Genomic DNA, 21,822 nt, shown 5'->3' on the forward strand with positions numbered 1-21,822 from the left:
ATGCTTCTCGAAGAGGTGGAGCGCTCCAGCCACAGAGTCTGGGGCTATGTCTTCACTACCCGCTGTATCGGCGGGTAGCAATCGATTGCTCGGGGATCGATATATCGCGGCTCATCTAGATGCGATATATCGATCCCCGAACGCGCTTATATCGATTCTGGAACTCCACCAACCCGAACGGAGTTGCGGAGTCCACATGGGGAGCCGCAGACATCGATCCTGCTCTGTGAGGACGGTGAGTAATTCGATCTTAGATACTTTGACCTCAGTTAGGTTATTCACGTAGCTGAAGTTGCGTATCTGAGATCGATTTTCCGCCGTAGTGTAGACCAGCCCTGGGAGCTCTACATGCCTTGCCAGTGTGGATACATTAAATCAACCCGGGCACCCTAACTCATAATGCACTCTAACTAGCCCTAAGAAAAATCATTTTTTTGTATATTCTGAACTAAAGAGGTAAAGTTTTGACCAGTGAGCTGGTCTATAAAGTGTATTTGCTGGTAACTTCACAGTGTCCCAAAAGCACTCCCCCACCCACACACACACACTATTCTCTGCATGAAACAGGCTGATGTACCTTAAGTGCATAGTAAAATTTATAGAAATCTTGCAAATTCTGCATTAGATCTGCCTAATGTTTATAAGAATGATTTACTGTTGTACTTATTAACGCCTCTTGGGCCTCTTTTATAGAAATATTCCACTTATCTGTTCAATCCACAAACGTGAAAAAGTAAAGTAGGTAGGACTTATTAATGTACTTTTTCACGGTGATTGAATGCTTAAAGCTTGCAAACACTGGTTAGCATCAGTATAGTTTATAGTGCTGAAAATCTTAAATTCTACTATCAAGAAAAGCATTTCCTGTTCTGGGTCTCCATAATGCCCTGGTTCATGAATTTTTTTGCAGTTTCAAAAGAAACACCAGTTATGATCCATATATCATAGTAGGCCTGGTTTTAGTCCATGTAGTAGTTCTATAGCATTGAATGCAATATATTTTTTTTTAAACTGGACTGATTCCAGACCATACTTTAGCATGTAGAAGGATATGCTTATATTCAGTCATCTAAGTAAGAAAGCAGTCTCTCTTCTCCCCTCCCTTTCCCCATGTTTACATCAAAGAGTGAACCTGGTAACATGTTTGAAAGCTTCTGGAAAAAATTGTTGATACAGACAGAATGTCACACACAACTTGAAGTCTGGAATAGATTAATTGACTGGATATTAAGATAGCTCCTAAAAATGGTTAGTGAAACCGGTTTTAAGCTAGATACGGTTTCTCGCTGTTTTAATCAGAAGTTTACAGTGTGCTGTTGGGGAGCAGGGTGAGAGGAGACCCTGGACAGTGAAACTTCTAAAATTTGGGTATCATGAGATTATTCAGTGTTGTACAGTATCGTAAAAGGAAATAGTAAGACGCAGTGATGGTAAAATGCTGAGAGATCACTCAAGGTAGAAGACAATAGCTTGTTTTCAACAACATATAACACCTTCCACTTTAGTGAATATTGTGGAACGTTTTCTCATGTGAGGTTAAATAGAGTTTAGAATGAAGAAAATCAGGTAGATTGCTTATTAATACAAAAATACATTACCTATAACATGTGCCAGTATTTACGATGTGCTAATTGCAAACTTTAGAACATCAAAGACTAGTAATGCAGGGTTCAGCTTTGCTAGATGACAGCAGATTAACAATGTTAAGCTTTTCAGAGTTTCTGCCTCACCCTTTCCTCTGTTTTTCCACACAGACAACTGTTTTAAATCAGCTGGAAAGGATGACTGAGCTGGGAGTTGAAGCTGTCTGTGTGGGAGTTATCAGCAAAATGATCAGTCTTCCTTTGTAAATGAGCTTGAAAAGATGGCCAAAAACTAATAAATACGTGCATCTATTTCTCATTATCAGGAGCAAGAGCAAAAGGCTGAAGAAGAGAGGATTCGAATGGAAAACATCCTGAGTGGCAACCCTTTACTAAATCTTACAGGCCCAGTGCAGCCTCAGGCAAACTTCAAAGTGAAGAGAAGGTACTACGCTCAATATACATTTGTCCCTTCTTGAAGCTCCAGCAGTCTGTAAAGCAGCTAAACTGGTATCACTGCCATTGATTTTATTTCTCCACTCAAGCCTCAAGTCAACAGTGTGACGTGAAGTTAAGGCATTGTAACACGAGGATGGTAGTTTTGTGTTTTTTCCAAGTAGACCACTCTGGTTCTTTTTGGGCAAAGAGAATTGCTTTGACAATTTAATTGCCTTGCGTTACCATCCATAGCACAATATGATTGCAAGAGGCAATGTGGCGAGAGTTCATAGGCGGACTCGTTGTTACGCTTTTCTGAACACATCTATCTTCTTTGGATTGTTAGTGTGAGTGACTAGTGAAATTTTTTGTGCTGGCACTTTTTTTATGGTTCGTCTTCTATTGTTTATAGTATGGTTTCTATTAGGAAATATTCCAGGTAGTATTCCATTTAACTAAAATAGGGAGTAGATGAGGGGTTTATGAGCTTCACTCAAAAGTAGGGACCTCTGAATATTCAGAGAACTTTCTACAGTTTTGACTGGACTTTCTCTTTCCTGTGCTGATTGGCTGTTTGCTCCAGCCCTCGCCTTCCCTTGGTCTCTTCACTTCAGTTTCACTCCACATCTTACTTACCCTCTTCTTCTATGTCTTGTCTCTTGTCCCTTCAGGTTTCTTTCATTTAGCTGATCCCCTCCTCATTAAACACGTCTTTTTTAAAAAAAAAATTATAGAACTAACGTGCTGTTTGCCATCACATTGTTCACTCTGCTTCTGTATTAGTCTCATCTTGCGTCCATCCTATGACTGGCTTGTCTATTTCATTTGTAAGCTTTTTGAGGCAGGGATTGACTGCTGCTCTTTGTACAATGCCTAGAACAGTGGAGCACTGTGATAATGAAGGGGGGTGTAGCTCCCTTTGATAGACACCCAGCCAGCCAGTTAACTGTAAAATCCTTCTTGGTAGCTGTTCTCTGCTTGCTTACATGTAAAGGGTTAACAAGCGCACTGGTAAAAGAAAAGGAGTGGACACCTGACCAAAAGAACCAATGGGAAGGCTAGAATTTTTTAAAATGGGACAAACTTTCCCTTTGTCTGTTGTTCTCTAGTGAAGCAGGGGCAAAGCGGCAATGCTATAAGCGGGAATGCTGTGTAAGGTTTGAACCAGATATGAACATTTATTTCCCATACCTAGAAGATAGGGAATGTTTAGATAAATGTGATCAGGTTTATTCTTTATTTTGGCTTGTGGATCTCCTCTGTGCTAACCACAGATGCTTTCCTTTGCTTCTAACCTTTAATCTGAACCCACAAGAAGCTAGTTTGGGTGCTTAATTTTTGGAATTGCTCTTTTAAAATCCAGCAAATGCCTAAGTTCCAGATTTTTTGTTGTTGTTTTAATAACATTTACCTTTTTTAAGAACACGATTGGATTTTTGGTGTCCTAAGAGGGTTGTGCATGTTGTTTGATTAGCTGATAGCCACAGCTAATCTCCTTTGTTTTCTTTCTCAGCTCTTCCCTGGAGGAGGGGTGAAAGGGCTTGAGGATACCCCACAGGGAGGAATTCCCAACTGCTCTTTCCTGGGATCAAAGGGGGTTTTTTTGCATTTGGATGAGGGCAGCGTTTACCAAGTCAAGGTCAGAGAGAAGCTGTAACCTTGGGAGTGTAATACAAGCCTGGAGTGGCAAGTATTAATTTTTAAAATCCTTGCGGGCCTCCCACCTTCTGCACTCAAAGTGAGAGTGGAGATTCAGCCTTGACACACACAATTTTTTTAGTCATTAAGCATTCCCTAATAAATAGGATTTAATAATAATATTTTCATTTTTTACTGTTACTTAACACAATAAAGACTTTAGGGTATAAGAGAGAGAGAAAATGTGGGTGAGGTCGGGGCACCATGGATGTTAAAGGGGGGGGCAACTTTAACCATGATTCCAGGGGCTACGTAGGCACCTGAAGATTCTAAGTGGGGTTTTTTTGTTTTTGTTTGGTTTTTTGCAGATAACTTAGAAATTGGCTGGCAGGAACACTGCATCTAATTCCTTTATAAAGAACAAAAACTCATTGGTGGCAGTCTTCCCCCTCTCCCAGGCCTTTAGAAGCTTGGGGCCTACTGTTGTTGCTCAGTCCTGCCTGAGAGCCTGAGCTCTGACTCTGCATTGCCCCGCCCTGACCTAGAGCCTGGGCTTACTGTGAATTGTACTGCTACTGCTTAGCCCTGACTGAGGGCCAGAGCCCCTGATTCAGCATTTGTTGCCCTGCCCTGACCCAGGGTCTGGGCTTATTGCTACTGTTCATAGTGCCAGTGCTCAGCTCCAGCCCAAGGGCCTGAGCACCTGACCCTGTTACAGCAAGGGCTGCTGAGGGAGACCCCATGGCCAGACTAATTCCCCAACATCAACTGTATGTAGTGAGCTGGTGTGGCTCCCAAAGCCCCAGAGAGGGTCGAGCCCCGGTGAACCCTTGTACAATACACATTTGAGTTTTTTAATTGTTTTTCTAAAGAAAAGTTGATTTTCATAGACTGGTGACCATTAAAACATGTTGATTTGCAGCTAAATAGAGCCTTTAAATGAAATTTGGTACTGCTTTTTGCTAACAAGGAGGAGATACTGTGTGTGCTCATATTAGCAGTCATATAGCTTAAAATACATTTATTCAGGTTCTTAATTCTTACATTTTTATTTTGTTAGAAAATGTGAATGACGCATGTTTACTAGATGATTAATCTTTTACTTGTGATTTGTGTCTAACTGCATTTGGATGGAAATTGGAATTCAATTAAAAAGGCACTGAAGCAGCTTTTTGAAAAAAAGTTATTAGCTAAATAAAACTGCCGTAAATATGGTGGATGCATAAGAAAAAAAGATGTAACTTTATCAAAACAAGTTTTGGGTTTGTTTAGTTTGGAAAAGAAAGGACTGAAAGGGGACATGATAGCAGTTTCAGGTATTTAAAAGGGTGTCATCAGGAGGAGGGAGAAAACTTGTTCACCTTAGCCTCTAAGGATAGAACAAGAAGCAATGGGCTTAAACTGCAGCAAGGGAGGTTTAGGTTGGACATTAGGAAAAAGTTCCTAACTCTAAGGGTACGTCTACACTACAGGATAAATTCAAATTAGCTAAAACCGATTTTATAAAACAGATATTATAAAGTCGATTGTGCGCGTCCACACTAGGCACATTAATTCGGTGGTGTGCGTCCGTGGTCCGAGGCTAGCGTCGATTTCTGGAGCGGTACATTGTGGGTAGCTACTGTAAAAGAATGAGGCCAATAACGTCGATTTGCGTCCACACTAACCCTAAATCGATATAGTGATATCGATTTTAGCGTTACTCCTCTCGTTTTGTAGGAGTACAGAAATCTATTTAAAGAGCCCTTTAAATCGATATAAAGAGCAGTGTAGTGTGGACGGGTGCAGCGTTAAATCGATTTAACGCTGTTAAAATCGATTTAACAGCGTAGTGTGGACCAGGCCTTAGAGTTGTTAAACACTGGAATAAATTGCCTAGGGAGGTTTGGAATCTCCATCTCTGGAGATATTTAAGAGTAGGTTAGATAAATGTCTATCAGGGATGGTCTAGACAGTATTTGGTCCTGCCATGAGGGCAGGGGACTGGACTCGATGACCTCTCAAGGTCCCTTCCAGTCCTAGAATTTATGAATCCATAAATACTAGAATCACTCAGCTCTAATATTAACATGTTCTGACATCTTGTGTTAAGTCACTTGTCTTAAGGGACACTGAATTGTAGTGTATATTCTTTGTTACTAACTCAGACTCATAGACTCTAGGACTGGAAGGGACCTTGAGAGGTCATCGAGTCCAGTCCCCTGCCCTCATGGCAGGACCAAATACTGTCTAGACCATCCCTGATAGACATTTATCTAACCTACTCTTAAATACCTCCAGAGATGGAGATTCCACAACTTCCCTAGGCAATCTATTCCAGTGTTTAACTACCCTGACAGTTAGGAACTTTTTCCTAATGTCCAACCTAAATCTCCCTTGCTGCAGTTTAAGCCCATTGCTTCTTGTTCTATCACTGGAGGCTAAGGTGAACAAGTTTTCTCCCTCCTCCTGATGACACCCTTTTAGATACCTGAAAACTGCTATCATGTCCCCTCTCAGTCTTCTCTTTTCCAAACTAAACAAACCCAATTCCTTCAGCCTTCCTTCATAGGTCATGTTCTCAAGACTGTTAATCATTCTTGTTGCTCTTCTCTGGACCCTCTCCAATTTCTCCACATCTTTCTTGAAATGCAGTGCCCAGAACTGGACACAATACTCCAGTTGAGGCCTAACCAGCGCAGAGTAGAGCGGAAGAATGACTTCTCGTGTCTTGTTTACAACACACCTGTTAATGCATCCCAGAATCACGTTTGCTTTTTTTGCAACAGTATCACACTGTTGACTCATATTAAGCTTGTGGTCTACTATGACCCCTTGATCTTTCTGCCATACTCCTTCGTAGACAGTCTCTTCCCATTCTGTATGTGTGAAACTGATTGTTCCTTCCTAAGTGGAGCACTTTGCATTTATCTTTATTGAACTTCATCCTGTTTACCTCAGACCATTTCTCCAAACTCTTGAATACAACAATTAAAACAATTTGTAGAAAAATCTGTGTTACTTTCTATCACTTTTTTGCAGTTCACCAAGCTTGGAATAGATCATTTAACTTTTGGAAACATCCTACTAGGGCAAGGCCCTGTGAGTTTATACTGCACTTGCTTGGGGATCTAGGGGTGTTATCCCTCTACAAATAATAGACTAAAAACTGACTTTAAATAGGAGTGAAACTGACACTTTCAGGTCACTTTCACAGTATTGCCAACCCCAAATGTTCAATAATCATGATTCATGCTCACCAAAAATCATGAGATTATGTAAAAATAATAGATTTGGTGTTCTTTTTATTTGTCTTCTGCTTTTTGAGCCTTTAAGGTGCACTGGGGTCACATTTTTTAAGGTTTCTCCACAGCCATGAAGGCTAGAAACTTCATTTCTGTTTAAGAATGAAGGCTGAAATCATCACACATCCCCTTGACTCCAGGGCCTCAAGCTTTAAGGAAAGCAGTAATTATCATGAGACTCAAGACAAAATCATGATTGTTGGCAGCACTGCTTTCACTTCTGTTTGAAGGCAGACTAGTTACTTTTCACAAGGCTGTTAAACACAACACTACAATGATTGAGTTGCCATTCTCGCAGGAGAATATTTAAAATCAAACACCAAGAAAATTCCACATTTTAAAGTTGAGAAAAAAATTGATACTTCTGAGCATAGGCACCAACTTTTCCCCATGCTGGTGGGAGCTCGAGACCCCCCAACACCCCAACTCCACTCCTACCCCACACACATTCCAGCCCCTTCCCCAAAGTATCTCCCACCCACCCCTGTTGTACCCCTTCCCCAAATCCCCGCCTCTTCCCTGCCTCCTTCCCTAAGCGTGCCGCGTTCCCGTTCCTCCCCCCTCCCTCCCAGCGCTTGCCGCGTGAAACAGCTGTTTTGCAGTGGCAAGTGCTGGGAGCGAGGGGGGAAAGCAGGCACACAGCGTGCTCAGGGGAGGAAGCAGAGCAGAGGCGGCGGTGAGCTGGGGCAGGAAGCTGCCAGTGGTGCAGAGCAGCCACCAATTTTTCCCTGTGGGTGCTCCAGCCCTGGAGCACGCACGGAGTCGGCACCTATGCTTCCAAGGTATATCAAGGCCACTGCAAGCAAGAAAGGAAACTAAATAGGCATAGGAGATCTGAGCACTCCTCCTCTTGAAAGGAAGTTGAAGGATTAAATCGTCTGATCCTTAATCAAGTAAAACTTCTGTTGCGATCAGCACCTCCACTCATAAATATTATGTGCTCAATGACTATACACTTAATACTTAAATATCTGAGCCATGTTATCCAGGACTACACATCTTATATGCATTAGCTTAGGGACTACATTTTCTGGCATATTCTAACCAGTGCTGAGCACACAGATTGTGCCCAATGAATGATACAAATCATGACTATAATTGTCGAATTTATGGGCTCTGGATGTAATTTCTGTTCTTGTGGAATTGGCCCGGATACATCTGAAACCCTAAGAATTTGAGGCATAAACACATCTGATACTTGTGTGACACTTTCTCATTCCTTCCTTTTCTCAAACTCAAAAACCAAAAATGACAAAACAAAATGATTTTCAGTTAAAATGTAAAATTGCACAGCAGTCATTGCTTAACAACCCAGCCTGGGGCAGAACCTGCCACCCCTTGGAGGTTAAGTGATCTCCTTTCATCTGACTTTCATTCTCTCTTTCTCCATTGTTCCTGACCCCTCTGCTGCTTTTCATGCTGTCATAGAATCACAGACTTAAAGGTCAGAAGGGACCATTATGATCATCTAGTCTGACCTCCTGCCCAATGTAGGCCACAGAATCTCACCCACCCCTCCTGTATCAAACCTGTGTCTGAGCCATTGAAGTCCTCAAATCATGATTTAAAGACTTCAAGGTGCAGAGAATCTTCTAGCAATAAGATAGACTCAAGGAGCTCAATCACTATAACAGAAAATTTCTTACCAATAATTTCCTTTATGGTAAAGGCATCTCCCACAAGTCTAGACTTCTGGGCTGATATCCCACCCCCCTGCAGCTTCACAGAGACAAATCATTGTTTTGGCTCCACATACTCTGACCACGCCCCCTCTGCTCCTACTTGCCACTAGATGAGTTATTCACAAGCTATAACACTTGCATGACATCATTAACAGACAGACAGAATAATTATGTACATTAGACCACAGACAAATGGCCCTATGGTAATGGCTCCATTTAAAGTCATCAGATGCAGGGAGGGATATGAAAACAGGAGTTCAGTAGATGAGAAGTAGCCCCCATTTTAATGAGCTTGCTCAAAGGTCTATATTCTTTCTGGGTTACCGCCTTCAGCACCTTCCTGTCAAAAGAAGCCTCTGCAAAAAATAAGCAAGTCCTATTTGTAAAGCTTAACAAAGGTGTTAGCTGTAGACCAAGTGGCTGCTTTGCAAATTTCCAAAATGGATGCACTTGTTCATTTCACCTATGCTGCTAAGGATCTCATGGGCTGCATCTTGATCCCTTCCAGGACAGGAACCTCTGATGATTTGTCGGCTTCCAAAATACATAAGTCTAAACCACATAATGATGGAGGATTTGGTAGCTCTCAGTCCCTGGCACTTTGGGTGGAAGGACACGAGTAAGGAACCCAGTCTTCAACCATGACATCCTTCCCAAAGGACCGTTTGCTGGAGTCTCATAGAACTGGCCTTGATTTTGCTCCCATATATCAGAGTCTCCTCTTTTTTCAGCATGCCGCAGAGAGAGAGGGTGGTCCAGTGGATAAGGAGCTATTCCTGAGAGACCTGGGTTCTACTTCCCCCTTGGGCTTTCTGTATGACCTCAGACCCTGCCTTAGGGACAGAGTTCCAAAGGTTATTAGGCACCCAAAGATGGAGCTATACATCTAGTGGTATTTACAAAGCACCTAATCATCTAGGTGCTTTTGAAAATCTCACTAGAGGTCTAAACACCTTTGAAAATCTGGCCTTTAGTCTGTGAGTGCCTGTGCGGCCCATCTGTACAATGGGGCGAACAGCACTGCTCTACCTCTCCAAGGGGCAGTGAGGAGAAATAGGTTAGGCATTGTGAGGCGCTCAAATACTATGGTGATGGGGCCACATAAGTACCACAAGTAAGGTGGGAACTTCTCTATACCACTGCTATCCCTTCCTTTGTTTTTGGCCCCTTCTTTTCACCTACGCCCCTCACATCACTCTCTTTTCTGAATGTTATCTTGGGCTCTGAGGGCTTGGCAGTATTTCGAGTCCCCTGCCTTCTCTTTTCAATACCCTCCATTCCCTGCAGAGGGATTCCTGTTTTACAGACTCATTAATGACTTCCAGATCCTTAATTTAGTTATCAGGCCTTTCTTATCTTAATCACGCTGCCTCTGTAAACAAAATACATACCACCCAGAGGCAGCGGCTTTGAGCTGCACCTTTCCTCTGCAGAACTCATGCTGTGCTGCAGTTAAGAGCTCCACCTGACAGTACATCACCTGTAGGAAACTAGGGGGGGAGGCCCTCCTCTCCACCAAATGGTATCCGTGGGTGAAGTAATACATTTTATTGGACCAACTGCTGTTGGTGAAAGAGACAAGCTTTTGAGCTTTACAGAGCTCTTCAGGAGCTCAAAAGCTTGTTTGTTTCATGAACAAAAGTTGGTTCAATAAAAAATACTACCTCATCCACCTTGTCTCTCTAATATCCTGGGACCAGTATGGCTACAACGCTGCAAACAACTTTAGGATATAGTTTGTATGAAAAACACACACAATAGTTGTATTTTGGTTTTTTAAAATAAGTTCAGATGTGTGTTAAGAACAGTTTTTTCTGAAAAGAAAGTGATCTTCTGAAATCTACAAAGAACTATTTAAACAAGTATTTAAGTTGCTCTGCCTTAATTTCATGTAGTAAATTTTAACCGTACGCTGAATATTTTGTTTTTCTTTCAGATGGGATGACGATGTTGTTTTCAAGAATTGTGCCAAGGGAATAGATGAAATAAAAAAGGACAAAAGATTTGTAAATGATACTCTGCGATCTGAATTTCACAAAAAGTTCATGGAAAAATACATCAAGTAGTACAGTTTTATGTGCTCCATTGCTGAAAGACTCAAAGGGTCAAGGTGACTTCCCCTCTGTGGTGTACCTCCCCCCCCAAAAAAAATAATGGCTGAAAATTGTCTCCTGCCATGAATTTCCAAATGCTTTTCCAAGGTCATTGACAGCTTTTTAATTGTCACCTTGTATCTGGAGTGTTTTATCCTTTTCAGCATCCTTTTTTTGTTTTAACTAAACCTGTTTCTGTTTAATTCAGTGGATATGCATTTACTTTTAATGGCCTTCATGTAAATGTTGGAAGAGAGGCTGGTTTACAATAAATACTTTAATTGTCTAAATACTGTTTCTTGGGAAGCAACCTGTATGTAATATGGAGATTTGTAATTTATGCAGCTTATGTAAATTTTCATATTCTTAAAGGTAAGTGAAATTCTACATGCTAGAAGAGAGTACTGAAGTTGCCTTTTTATGCGTGACATTTAATTATCTTCCTTCCTCTGATTGGCTAATTGAAATCCAATATGAACTCCCTATCTGACATCTTAAATATTGAGTGTTTCCCTGATGTAGCAGTTGAGGATGTGGTCTGACTGGATAGCTCCTGGCTGTTTAAAAATTCTGTTTTCATCTATATCATGAGTTCAGCCTGATTCACTGCCTTTCCACAAGGAGCGTCCAGCAGGTGTGCGATGAAGTGGTGTTCTCCCTCTAGCCAGGGAATTCCATTCTCTGTAATCTTGTGTTCCTAAACTCCAATCTTGTAGTCATAGCTACATGGATGCAAGGTTGGAAGAGCTCAATCCTGCAATATTTAAATCTAGTTTCAAAGGTGGCACCCAACCTAGTCATCACACTAAATTTTTTTTTTTTTTAAGTCAGTTTGAACAAAACTCAGAATATATGTGGGAGAACTTTTCTGTTAATTCAGAGGATATCACAGTCTGTACAATGTTCTTCAGCTATCAGAAGAATTTTATTCTCTTTTGTGATCACTGTCACATTTGAGATGCATATACAAAAGGAGGCCGAGTCACACATTGGATTGAAATACCGTCCTTTTATCTCTGGATACCTGAGTTCAAATCCTGATTTAGGTCACGAGTGAAAGTGTTCAATGGTTTCCTACTCACTATTAGTATTCATTTCAAACCTCCATATACGATAACATGATTTGAAATCTCTGCTTGAGAGATCTTAGAATGGAGTAGAAGTTATTACAGGTCAGGAAGGATTTAAGGTGCCATTATATAGAGTTTTTGCCTGGTTGCCTGCCCATGCTATATCTCGCCATTTAGCCCTGTTGTTTCTATAGCGCCAATGTTGCTCACAATCTCTTCCTTAAAAATTAATTGCATGTTTTCAAAGTGATGGTCAGGGGTTTTGAAATTTCAGGACAGATATTTCAGTCTTTTTGTTATACATGGTTTTTAAATGGCATCCTGTTAAACTACTGTATTTGAAGCATATTTGTATTCCCTAGGCAATTACATTAGTTTTTGTATTTTTTCCCTTTTTTTAATGGTAAGACAAGATGAACCAGTCAGGGCTAAACTATCTAAACAGGTAATGTCAGTATATACATAGAACAAGGAATTTTATATGCACTTTTAAAAGCCATATTGAGACAAATTTATTTCACTTGGAATTAAGGAAAGAATACTTGCTGATTTTGCTCATGTTACCTGTCTTTTGGCGATGATGGTGGTTTTGGAAGCAGGAGATCGGCCATAGTTCCTAATGAGCACACATTAAAAAGTTAATGTTTGAGTTAAGAGCAGTGAGTTAGCAAAATTAGGCAGTGAGGAAGCCAGCTGTTGCTTAGATCTGACCTAACAAAATGATGTTGTCATCGCAACAACAAAAATACTTAACTCTAGGCAATATTACAAGATATACAATACAGTTAAGCCAAAAGTGAGTAAGTAAATATGTTAGGGAAAGAAAATCCTTAAGATGTGGTTTTATATCTAGTTCAGTGTCTTTGTAGAAGTGTATATGTTTATATTCCCTTTATGGATCTTTGAAACACTGTAGCCCTTTTTGTATATAGAAGAGTGATCTCTTGTACTGACTTACTACTTTTAAGCTGCCAAAGGACCCTTGTTCTGTGAGCTTTGTAGCTACATGAGATTATCCTATACAAATAAAAATAAAAATCAGATTAATCTCTGAAATTTTATAATTATGTATGTGTACTTATTTAGTATCTACCTTCTCAGTGACTCTCCCCATACTTCTAGAGGAACAGTTATAGAAATGGAGATGAGAATCTGCCCCTGGATGCATGTTAGTTCTTCAGCATTACTTTAAAAATAGGCTTTATTGTTTTGTTTGTGTCTCAACTAAACCACAGAAGCCAGGATTTGTAGATTTTTAGGCTGAAATTCCATCTCTAACTCTGTTTTTCGGCCCCTTGTTCTGTGTAACATGACCCACTGTTTGGAAATCCTACAACAGCCAGACACAATAAAAAGTTAAGGAGTTTGAGGCCATATTTCTAAATGGTCTTCAGTTGTTGAATATTCGGCACCTTTAACAATGCGTAGATATCCAGTTTGTAAAGCACTTTATGTTCCTGCAGGATGAAAAGCACTGTATAAATGTAAAATGTTACGTCACCCTTGATTCAGTGGCTTAAGTCTAGTATTAAAATGCAGGAAGCAAAGTTGATCCAATCCATGCATTAAAAAGCTCCATTGTGGCCACGATTAAAAAAAAAATACAAAAATGAAAATGGCACCTTTTTACTGTACACATCTGCTCCCTGGATATTTTTCCTAGGAACATCTGCTTAGTTTGAAAAATAACTTTACACAGAACCAGCATAGATGGCAGCTCTGTTGCAGCTGGAGGTAGAATGGAATACAGCTTATGTTCTGCAGTTAAATGGACATTGTCAGTTTAAAAAATAGCACTTCTATCTGAAGTGTGTTACCTGGTTTTTCTTATAAGCAACACCTAGGATGGCTGTAACTGGAAGAAGTGAATCTTTTCAGTTGGTTTACCTTGTGTATTTGTCAACATTTTGTGCACAGTCAGCATCACCGTTTCTCTGTTTGAGTCTTTTCACAGGGCAATGGTGCAGGGAACCAGCACCTAGTACAATGGGACTATTGTGTTTATAAATAGACTTTCAAGTCATTTGTTAAAAATGGACTAGATTTCATGTTGGCTGTATCTCTTTCAAGCTCTGATTTAGAAAATACATTTTTGGTTGTTTGGTGATATACAAAGCAGAAATAGTTTAATGAAGTCTGTTATGATCTGAATATATACATTTACCGCTGAAATGTTTAATCAGCCATTTCTTTCCCTCAGAGAAAATGAGGGGGTGTCAGTGGTTGAGTTTTTCTCCTGATAAATAAGTGCTGGTTGTTTTAAGAGAATTAATTACACATTAAAAGTCTGATGCATACACTCCAAACTAGGAGCCTGGGTGAAGGTAGTTTTTCTTTAAAAATATGTATCACTGTTTCTGTTGACATTGCTATTTTCAGATGTGCTTTGGGAAAAATGTTGGAGTTGAGGCAGTCTGATGCATCTAGATATTAACCTCAAATGTCTCATGGGGAACCCTCCTGGTCCATGTGCACTGGCTGCCTTTTCTCTGACTATCCTTGTACAGAAAGATCTTGGGAGTTATCAGCCAAACTGCTGAACTCTTTACTCTCTGCTTTTTCTTCTCCTCTCACACCAACATACCTTAAAAATCTTACTTGTTAGTACTGCAAACTGGTTCTGAGGGCAGGGTCAGGCCGTTGTGGAACATTCCCTTGAAGCACTTAACTTCAAAGAGCTGCTGTCTGATTCAAACTTGAAGGGATGTGTTGAAGCATAGGTTATGTCTGCACTACAAAATTAGGTTGATTTTATAGAAGTCGATCTTTAGAAAGCAATTTTATACAGCGCATTATAGAAGTTGATATTTAGAAAGCGATTTTATACAGTGTATTAAGTTGGCGGCATGTGTCCTCAATACCGTGGCTAGCATCGACTCACAGAGCGATGCATTGTGGGTAGCTATCCCACAATCCCCACACTCTCCACTGCCCACTGGAATTCTAGGTTAAGCACCCAGTGCCTGATGAGGCAAAAACATGATCACAGGTGGTTTTGGGTACATTTCATCAGTCTCCCCTCCCTCCCTCCATGAAAGCAATGGGATACAATCGTTTCGTTTCTTTTTCCTGGGTTATCTGTGCAGACACCAGTGCACGGCAAGCATGGAGCCCACTCAGCTCACCGCTACTGTTGCAAGCATTGTAAACACCTCGCACATTATCGTCCAGTATGTGCAGAACCTGGCTAGGAGCCGCCAGTATGAGGACGATTGTGAGCGGGACATGGACACAGACATTCCTGAAAGCACAGGATGTGGCAATTGGGATATTATGGCAACAGTGGGGCAGGTTGATACAGTGGAACGCTGATTCTGGGCCTGGCAAACAAGCACAGACTGGTGGGACCGCATAGTGTTGCAGGTAGGGGATGATTCCCAGTGGCTGCGAAACTTTCGCATACGTAAGGCCACTTTCCTGGAATTTTGTGAGGTGGTTTACCCCGCCCTGAAGTGCAGGAATACCAAGATGAGAGCTGCCCTGACAGTTGAGAAGCAAGTGGCGATAGCCCTGTGGAAGCTTGCAACGCCTGACTGCTACTGGTCAGTCGGGAATCAACTTGGAGTGGGCAAATCTACTGTGGGGGCTGCTGTGATCCAAGTAGCCAATGCAATCACTGACCTTCTGCTAACAAGGGTAGTGACTCAGGGAAATGTGCAGGTCATAGTGGATGACTTTGCTGCAATGGGGTTCCATAACTGTGGTGGGACGATAGACGGAACGCATATCCCTATCTTGGCACCAGACCAGCTTGCCAACCAGTACGTAAACTGCAAGGGGTACTTCTCAACAGTGTTGCAAGCACTGGTGGATCACAAGGGACATTTCACCGACATCAACATGGGATGGCCAACATCAACATGGGATGGCCGGGAAAGGTGCATGACACTCACATCTTTAGGAATTCCAGGCTGTTCAAGAAGCTTCAAGAAGGGACTTACTTCCCAGACCAGAAAATTTTCATTGGATATATTGAAATGCCAATAGTTTTCCCTGGGAACCCAGCCTACCCCTTGCTCCCATGGCTCATGAAGTCGTACACAGGCAGCCTGGACAGTAGTAAGAAGCTGTTCAACTATAGGCTGAGCAAGTGCAGAATGGTGGTAGAATGTGCCTTTAGACATTTAAAAGCTTGCTAATGCTGTTTGCTGACTAAGTTAGACCTCAGCGCAACCAATATTGCCATTGTTATTGCTGCTTGCTGTGTGCTCCATAATATCTGAGAGTAAGGGGGAGATGTAAGTAAGGCAGGATGGGAGGTTGAGGCAAATCGCCTGGCAGCCGATTTTGAGCAGCCAGACACCAGGGCAATTAGAAGAGCACAGCTAGGTGTGCTGCGCATCAGAGAGGCTTTGAAAACCAGTTTCATGACTGGCCAGGCTACAGTGTGACAGTTGTGTGTGTTTCTCCTTGATGCAAACCCACCCCCTTTCTTGATTTTAATTCCATGTAAGACAACCTTCCTTCCCCCTTTGATCACAGCTGGCAAAGGAAATAAGTCACTATTGTTTTGAAACCATGCATTCTTTCATTATTAATTTTAAAAAAAAAAGAGAGAACTGTCAAGGTAGCTAGTGGGAGGGGGAGAGGACAAGGCCACATTGCTTATTGTAGCCACACTATAAATCAAAACTGTTTAAAAGACAGCTTTCTGTTGCTTGGGCCATCCTCCGGAGTGGAGTGGCTGGGTGCATTGCCTCCTGCCTCTTCTCATCGCACTCACTTAATGCTTTCCTGGCCTCTGTCACTGAATGCCTCCATGCATTCAGCTGTACCCTATCAGTGCGGGAGGACTGCATGAGCTCGGAAAACATGTTATCACGACTGCGTTTTTTTCACCTTCTGATCTGTGATAATCTCAGACGGAGATGATAGGGGGAGCATAGAAACATTTGCACCTGTGAGGGGATAAAAAGGGAGAGTAGAATTTAAGAAGACACATTTCTGAGAACAAAAGGGAGACTCTTGCACAGTGAATCCCTGTAGAAGTAAACTCTGATTTCAAATTCAGCTCTTTCCCCCTCTTGGCTTTGGTTAGCCTGTGAAACCCTGAGCTACTGAACACCTTTTTTTACCTAGATGGCAAACATAGCCTTAAATAATTCTTTACACTATAAAGAATGATAGAGCAAGAATCAGAAGATTTTGAAGAAAACGTATTTTCACAAGGAAAGTGTGTATTATGTACCTGGGGTTTTTTGAGGGAGAGGGGTGGGTAGATGAGTCATTTTTGAAAGCATCTGAGTCACTCTTTTACAAAAAATGAATGTCTGGGGCTCCTAAATACCTGCATTACTTTAGAAAATGATTACGGAGCTTTTGAAAATTGTACCCAATGACTTTTTGTTCTTGTATAACTAGGTCAAATAGGTTAGTTTTTAAACTTCAAACTTTTCATTGTCTTTGTCCTTGATGAGGATGAATGCTTTGCATGTGCTTGAGGAAATCTAACCTGAAATAACTGTATAGTTGAAAATGAAGTAGTGGCAATGTATAGTTCTTATTTCATTGTTTCAGTTCATAGTAGTGCATGGAATATGTTTAAAAGATATGTGAGAGCAATATATATCTGTGTAAGGAGTTGGATTTTTTCTTCATGGCTTCTGCCCAGTGGTTCAAAAAATTGGGCTGGGAATTCCGAAATGTGCAGCACAGCTATATCCAAAAAGATGATTTATCTGAATCACCCACCATGCAAATACTGCGCTCCCAAATCTAAGACAGTCTCTAAATCAGAAGAGTGATAAGCATTACGTCAATGTGGGGAAAACAAAATAGAGAACCACAGATTGTCTAATGCATCTGTGGGGTATTTCCATTGGCTTCAAAACACATGAGCTGCATAGTGAGGAGTCGATCGATTATTTATTTGTATTATTGTCCTACAGGCCCCAGTGAACATCAGGGGTCTGTTGGGGTGGATACAAGACAAATACAGAGTAAAAGTCAAGCTATATCCTGAAGAGTCAAATTAGGCAGAACAGAGCATGGGCAGGTGGGGAGCTGAAGCACAGAATGTTTTAAAGACTTGCCCAAGGACACTCAGAAAGTGTGTTATAGAGTTGGGTACAGAACCCACATTTCCACAATCACACTCCAGGGCCTTACTCACAAGACCATCTTTCCTCCTAGTTCTTAATTAGCAATTATTTTCCCCTTGAAAGTCAGGCTCTTGTTTATGATCTGGGTGTCCTCTATGAGTGAGATCACTGAAACATCCTCTTCTACTGAAATTTATTTTACTGTACTAAGAAACAGGTGTCTGAATGAGTGACGGTCAATTCAGCACTTCTCAGAGTAGGAAAGGGAAATAGAGGAAATATCGGTGAGTGTCAGCGTGCTCATTTTTTGCTGGTGTTGAAATTGAGGTGTCAAATTCCAGCTTATGTAGTGGCCCTATTGAACTCAATGGTGTGTAACTCATGAGTGGTATTGGTTCAATGTGTGTGGTATGCACTAGTCAAGCGATATACGCTGTGCTGTTGCTTACTTAGTTGCCATTTAGATCACTCCCTGGAGCTAAGCTATTGGGCATTCTCTCTTCATTTGAGCTGAAATTGGCTCTCCTGAAAGTGAGGGTATAAGAATCTGATTCCCACTGAAGTCAATATGAATTTTTCCATTGATGGTAATGGGCTTTGGATGTGGCCCTAGGAGAGCACTCTGGTAGTTGGACACAGGCATGGCACAGGTAAGATGTCCCTTGAGGCTCCTCCAGGGCACGTGAATTCTGAGCTGATTCAGCACTGCCATCTCAGGGCTCAACCTCTCCTACAAAGACTAATTGCGCTAAAATATGTCAGTCTTTGTCATGTGGACTAAGGCCTAGGATGAGACAAACCTGTGACAGTTTGGGGATCACACAGACCAGTAAGGGGTTCTGTAACCTTGGGTGCCTTTATGCTGTGCAGCTTTGGTTCAGACCCCTGACAGCAGCAGCCTGCCCACAAGTACAAGATCTTGCCCTGTCTTCCACCACGCTACTTACTCCTTGCATAGTGACAGCACCAGCCCTTCTGGTCCTGAGTCTCCCTGAATCCATCTTCCCCAAGTTCAAGTACCAGAAACTTGGACCGTTCTCCTCTGGTGTATTGGTCCAGACTTGTTGCTCTCCCGCGCAGCAGGGAACCACACCACCTCACTACACTCTCTTTATGTATTGGGGAATTAGCTGGGCCACAGGAGTCCTCCCTAGGCAGCCCTGGTGGGGGCAGAAATAAATACAGTTAGGCTGGGGCCCTAGGTCAGGGCAGGTCAATAATGAGTCTGGAGCTCAGGTCCTCAGACAGGGCAGAGCAGTAACAGTACAAACAGTAGTGAGCCCAGGCCCTAGGACAGGGTGGGGCTCAGGCCCTCAGGCAGGGCTGAGCAACAACAGTAGGCCTAAGCCTACAAAAGGCTTGGGAGGAGGGGAGACTGACACCCATGAGTTGTGTGGCAGGGGGACGTAGGCCCTCCCACTCCACTGCATCCCAGCCCCAGGCCCTAGCAGTTGCAGAAGACCCGCTGCTGAGTCAGTGGGGATCCTGGCTGCAACACGCTGACATCAGCTTTGGCAGTGCTGCAGCCAGACTAGGGTCGGCTGCTCCCGGGCTACTTTGTGACTCCCCCTCTTGTGGTACCTGAGTCACGGTGGTATCCTCCTGGAGGTCCAGCACCATGGGCTCCTTAGGGTAGCTGGCAAGAGAGAGGCTCAGCAACTCCTCCGGGTAGCGGGTGCAGGGCCAGTTCTTGTATGGACTGCAGATCACTGGTGCTTCCTAGTCGTGGCATAGGCCAGAGGCATCTGGCCTCTGGCAGCTGTTCTCCCAGTGAGCTGGGGAGTCGTGCCTTTATACTTCCAGGGCACCGTCTGACCCTCTGGGGGACACGCTCAGAGCTCACGAGCTCTGCCCGCTCAGGCTCGTCTCTCAGGTGGCAGGGAACCATACCGCCTCACTACAGTCACTTACTTTGGTCTCCACACAGTTTGCACAATAGAGACCTGCTTAGGGTAAAAATAAAAGGTTTATTTAATAGAAAAGCCACAGATTAAAAAGTGTAATAGTAAGGGAAAGCCAACACATACCAGTTACATAAAAATAAATATGAGACGCAACCTCAGGCTTTACACTTCCATATTAGACAAAATCGCTTTTCTAATACAAGTTACCTATTACCTTTGAACAGTCTTCCAGCTCCCCTAGCCATAGGGAGGACCCACCAAGTGACTGTCGCTCAATTTTGGGATGCCAAACCTCAGACACAAACCTGCTTTTAAAAAGCTTTTTCTCTTTTCCCCTCACCTCTTAATCCATGCTGACTTATGTTTGGTCAGAGTGTGGAAATCTTCTGAGTTCAGAGCTGGGGTGTTCAGGTCTTTCCATTAACTTTAATAGTCCACTAGTGTCCTTTCCTGGGCTGGACACTGGATGGGTACTTGAAGTTGGTTTCGTGTAAACAGCTGGCTTGAGAGGTGCCTTTCCCTGTCTCATCTCTTACTGTCCTGATGTGAAGTGGGGCCAAAACTTTATGAGCACAGTTCTCTATATTCACAGATACATAAATATTGTGATGATAGGCTGTGTTCCTATATCATGATAATGATTAAATTTAGAACATTACAAGCTTTCATAAGAGACCTTACTTGACATTTTAATACCACAATAACAGTGTATACAATCAGTTGATTAACTGCTTATTCTTTGGGGTTCAAACCCCCTGTTCTCCCCTTGGAGTGTCTGGACCCTTGTTGTCACACAACCACACACAGCTTCACTTGTAACCTAATTTACCAAATGGGCCTGAGATTAAATTCTTGTGCACTAAACCCAAAGGTCCAGATCTTCCAAGGTATTTAAGTGCCTACCTCCCAGGGGACTTAGGTGCTGAAATACATGGGAGGATCTGGGCCCAGCTCCTCAAGCTAAGACATTTTGTAGTAATTTTTGTTTCTTAAAAAAGTTACCACCCCAGTAAGAACTCCATTGACTTCTGCAGGACCAGAATCTGACCTGAAATTAATGGTGATCAAGAGTGCTCATCACCTTTACAGAATCAATTAGGTTGATTTACATTTCCTTTTTTCCAAGATGAGAGAAAAAATCATTGGGTCCAATTAAAGGACTATTCTAAATTAACTTTCTGCAGCAAAGTTTCTTCACAATAATACACAGAACTGTCAGTTTGTTAGACTGTTCCAGTCAGTACCATGAGAGAGATTAGCGTTCTGATTTATGGGATGGTGATGTTCCATGGAAAACATCTCTCCTAATCTAAAGCATGTTCAAATGAACTCATTTCAGCAAAAAGTGCTAGAGTGGAGACATGTTTGAGATGTTAATGATGAATCATGTTCCGTAAGAAATAATTCATTTGCCTTGAGATCTTTTTGTACTTTTACCAACTCCAACTTTAAATCACGTTGGCTTTTCTAGACTTTGGCTTTACTATAAATGTATTGTCTTTTTAATAGGGAAAAGGAACTTTTTAGAGAATTCTAGAGCTTTGAGCTAAAGAACTCTGAATGTACAATGGGGTCCGTTTATGTATCACTTATTAATACATATTTCATGCCAATTTGTGCAAGTCATGAATAAAAGAGAAGCATTTTACCTAGTGTTTAGAGCTGGAGATTATAAGTCAGGACTCTTGGGTTCTCTTTCCAGCTCTACCCCTCATTGCGGGATAATGGACAAATCACTTAGAGCCAGGTTCTGATCCCTCCCTTTTTACTAATTGCTCACTGAAGGGCCTTCTCAATATGAGTAAGGTAGGGAGCAGAATCTGTCCCTTCTTGGTGCCTCAGTTTATCCACCTGTAAAATAAGAGCACTGTATCCCATACTACAGACAACCTTAATTTAAATCTTGTAAAGTGAAGGATTTAGAAAGCCTAGGTTCAATTCTCTGCTCTTCTCCTGAAATCAGTGCAATTAGAAGCTTAAATACCTTTTGAGGATCTGGACCTTAGCTCTCTGTCCTTCACTTACCCATCTGTAAATGAGAATAATAGCATTGCTCTACCTCATGAGGTGTTGAGGATAAATACATTAA

The 21,822-nt window shown here is 41.9% G+C and overlaps 1 protein-coding gene across 3 annotated transcripts in view; it reads left to right on the forward strand.

The window, feature by feature from the left end:
* Positions 1–12,855, forward strand: part of CWC15 (CWC15 spliceosome associated protein homolog) — a 62,667-nt gene extending 49,812 nt beyond the window's left edge. For 2 of the 3 annotated variants that reach the window (XM_050942546.1, XM_050942557.1), the window contains exons 6-7: positions 1,910–2,028; positions 10,562–12,855. In XM_050942546.1, the coding sequence (XP_050798503.1) occupies positions 1,910–2,028; positions 10,562–10,691 (249 nt within the window). In that variant the 3' untranslated portion in view covers positions 10,692–12,855. Of the gene's footprint in view, positions 1–1,909; positions 2,029–3,534; positions 3,716–10,561 lie in introns of those variants that run through there. The other variant, XM_050942567.1, reaches the window with a different exon arrangement.
* Positions 12,856–21,822: the final 8,967 nt, after the last annotated feature.

The sequence above is a fragment of the Gopherus flavomarginatus genome, chromosome 1, assembly GCF_025201925.1.
Source record: "Gopherus flavomarginatus isolate rGopFla2 chromosome 1, rGopFla2.mat.asm, whole genome shotgun sequence".
Taxonomy (NCBI): Eukaryota; Metazoa; Chordata; order Testudines; family Testudinidae; genus Gopherus; species Gopherus flavomarginatus.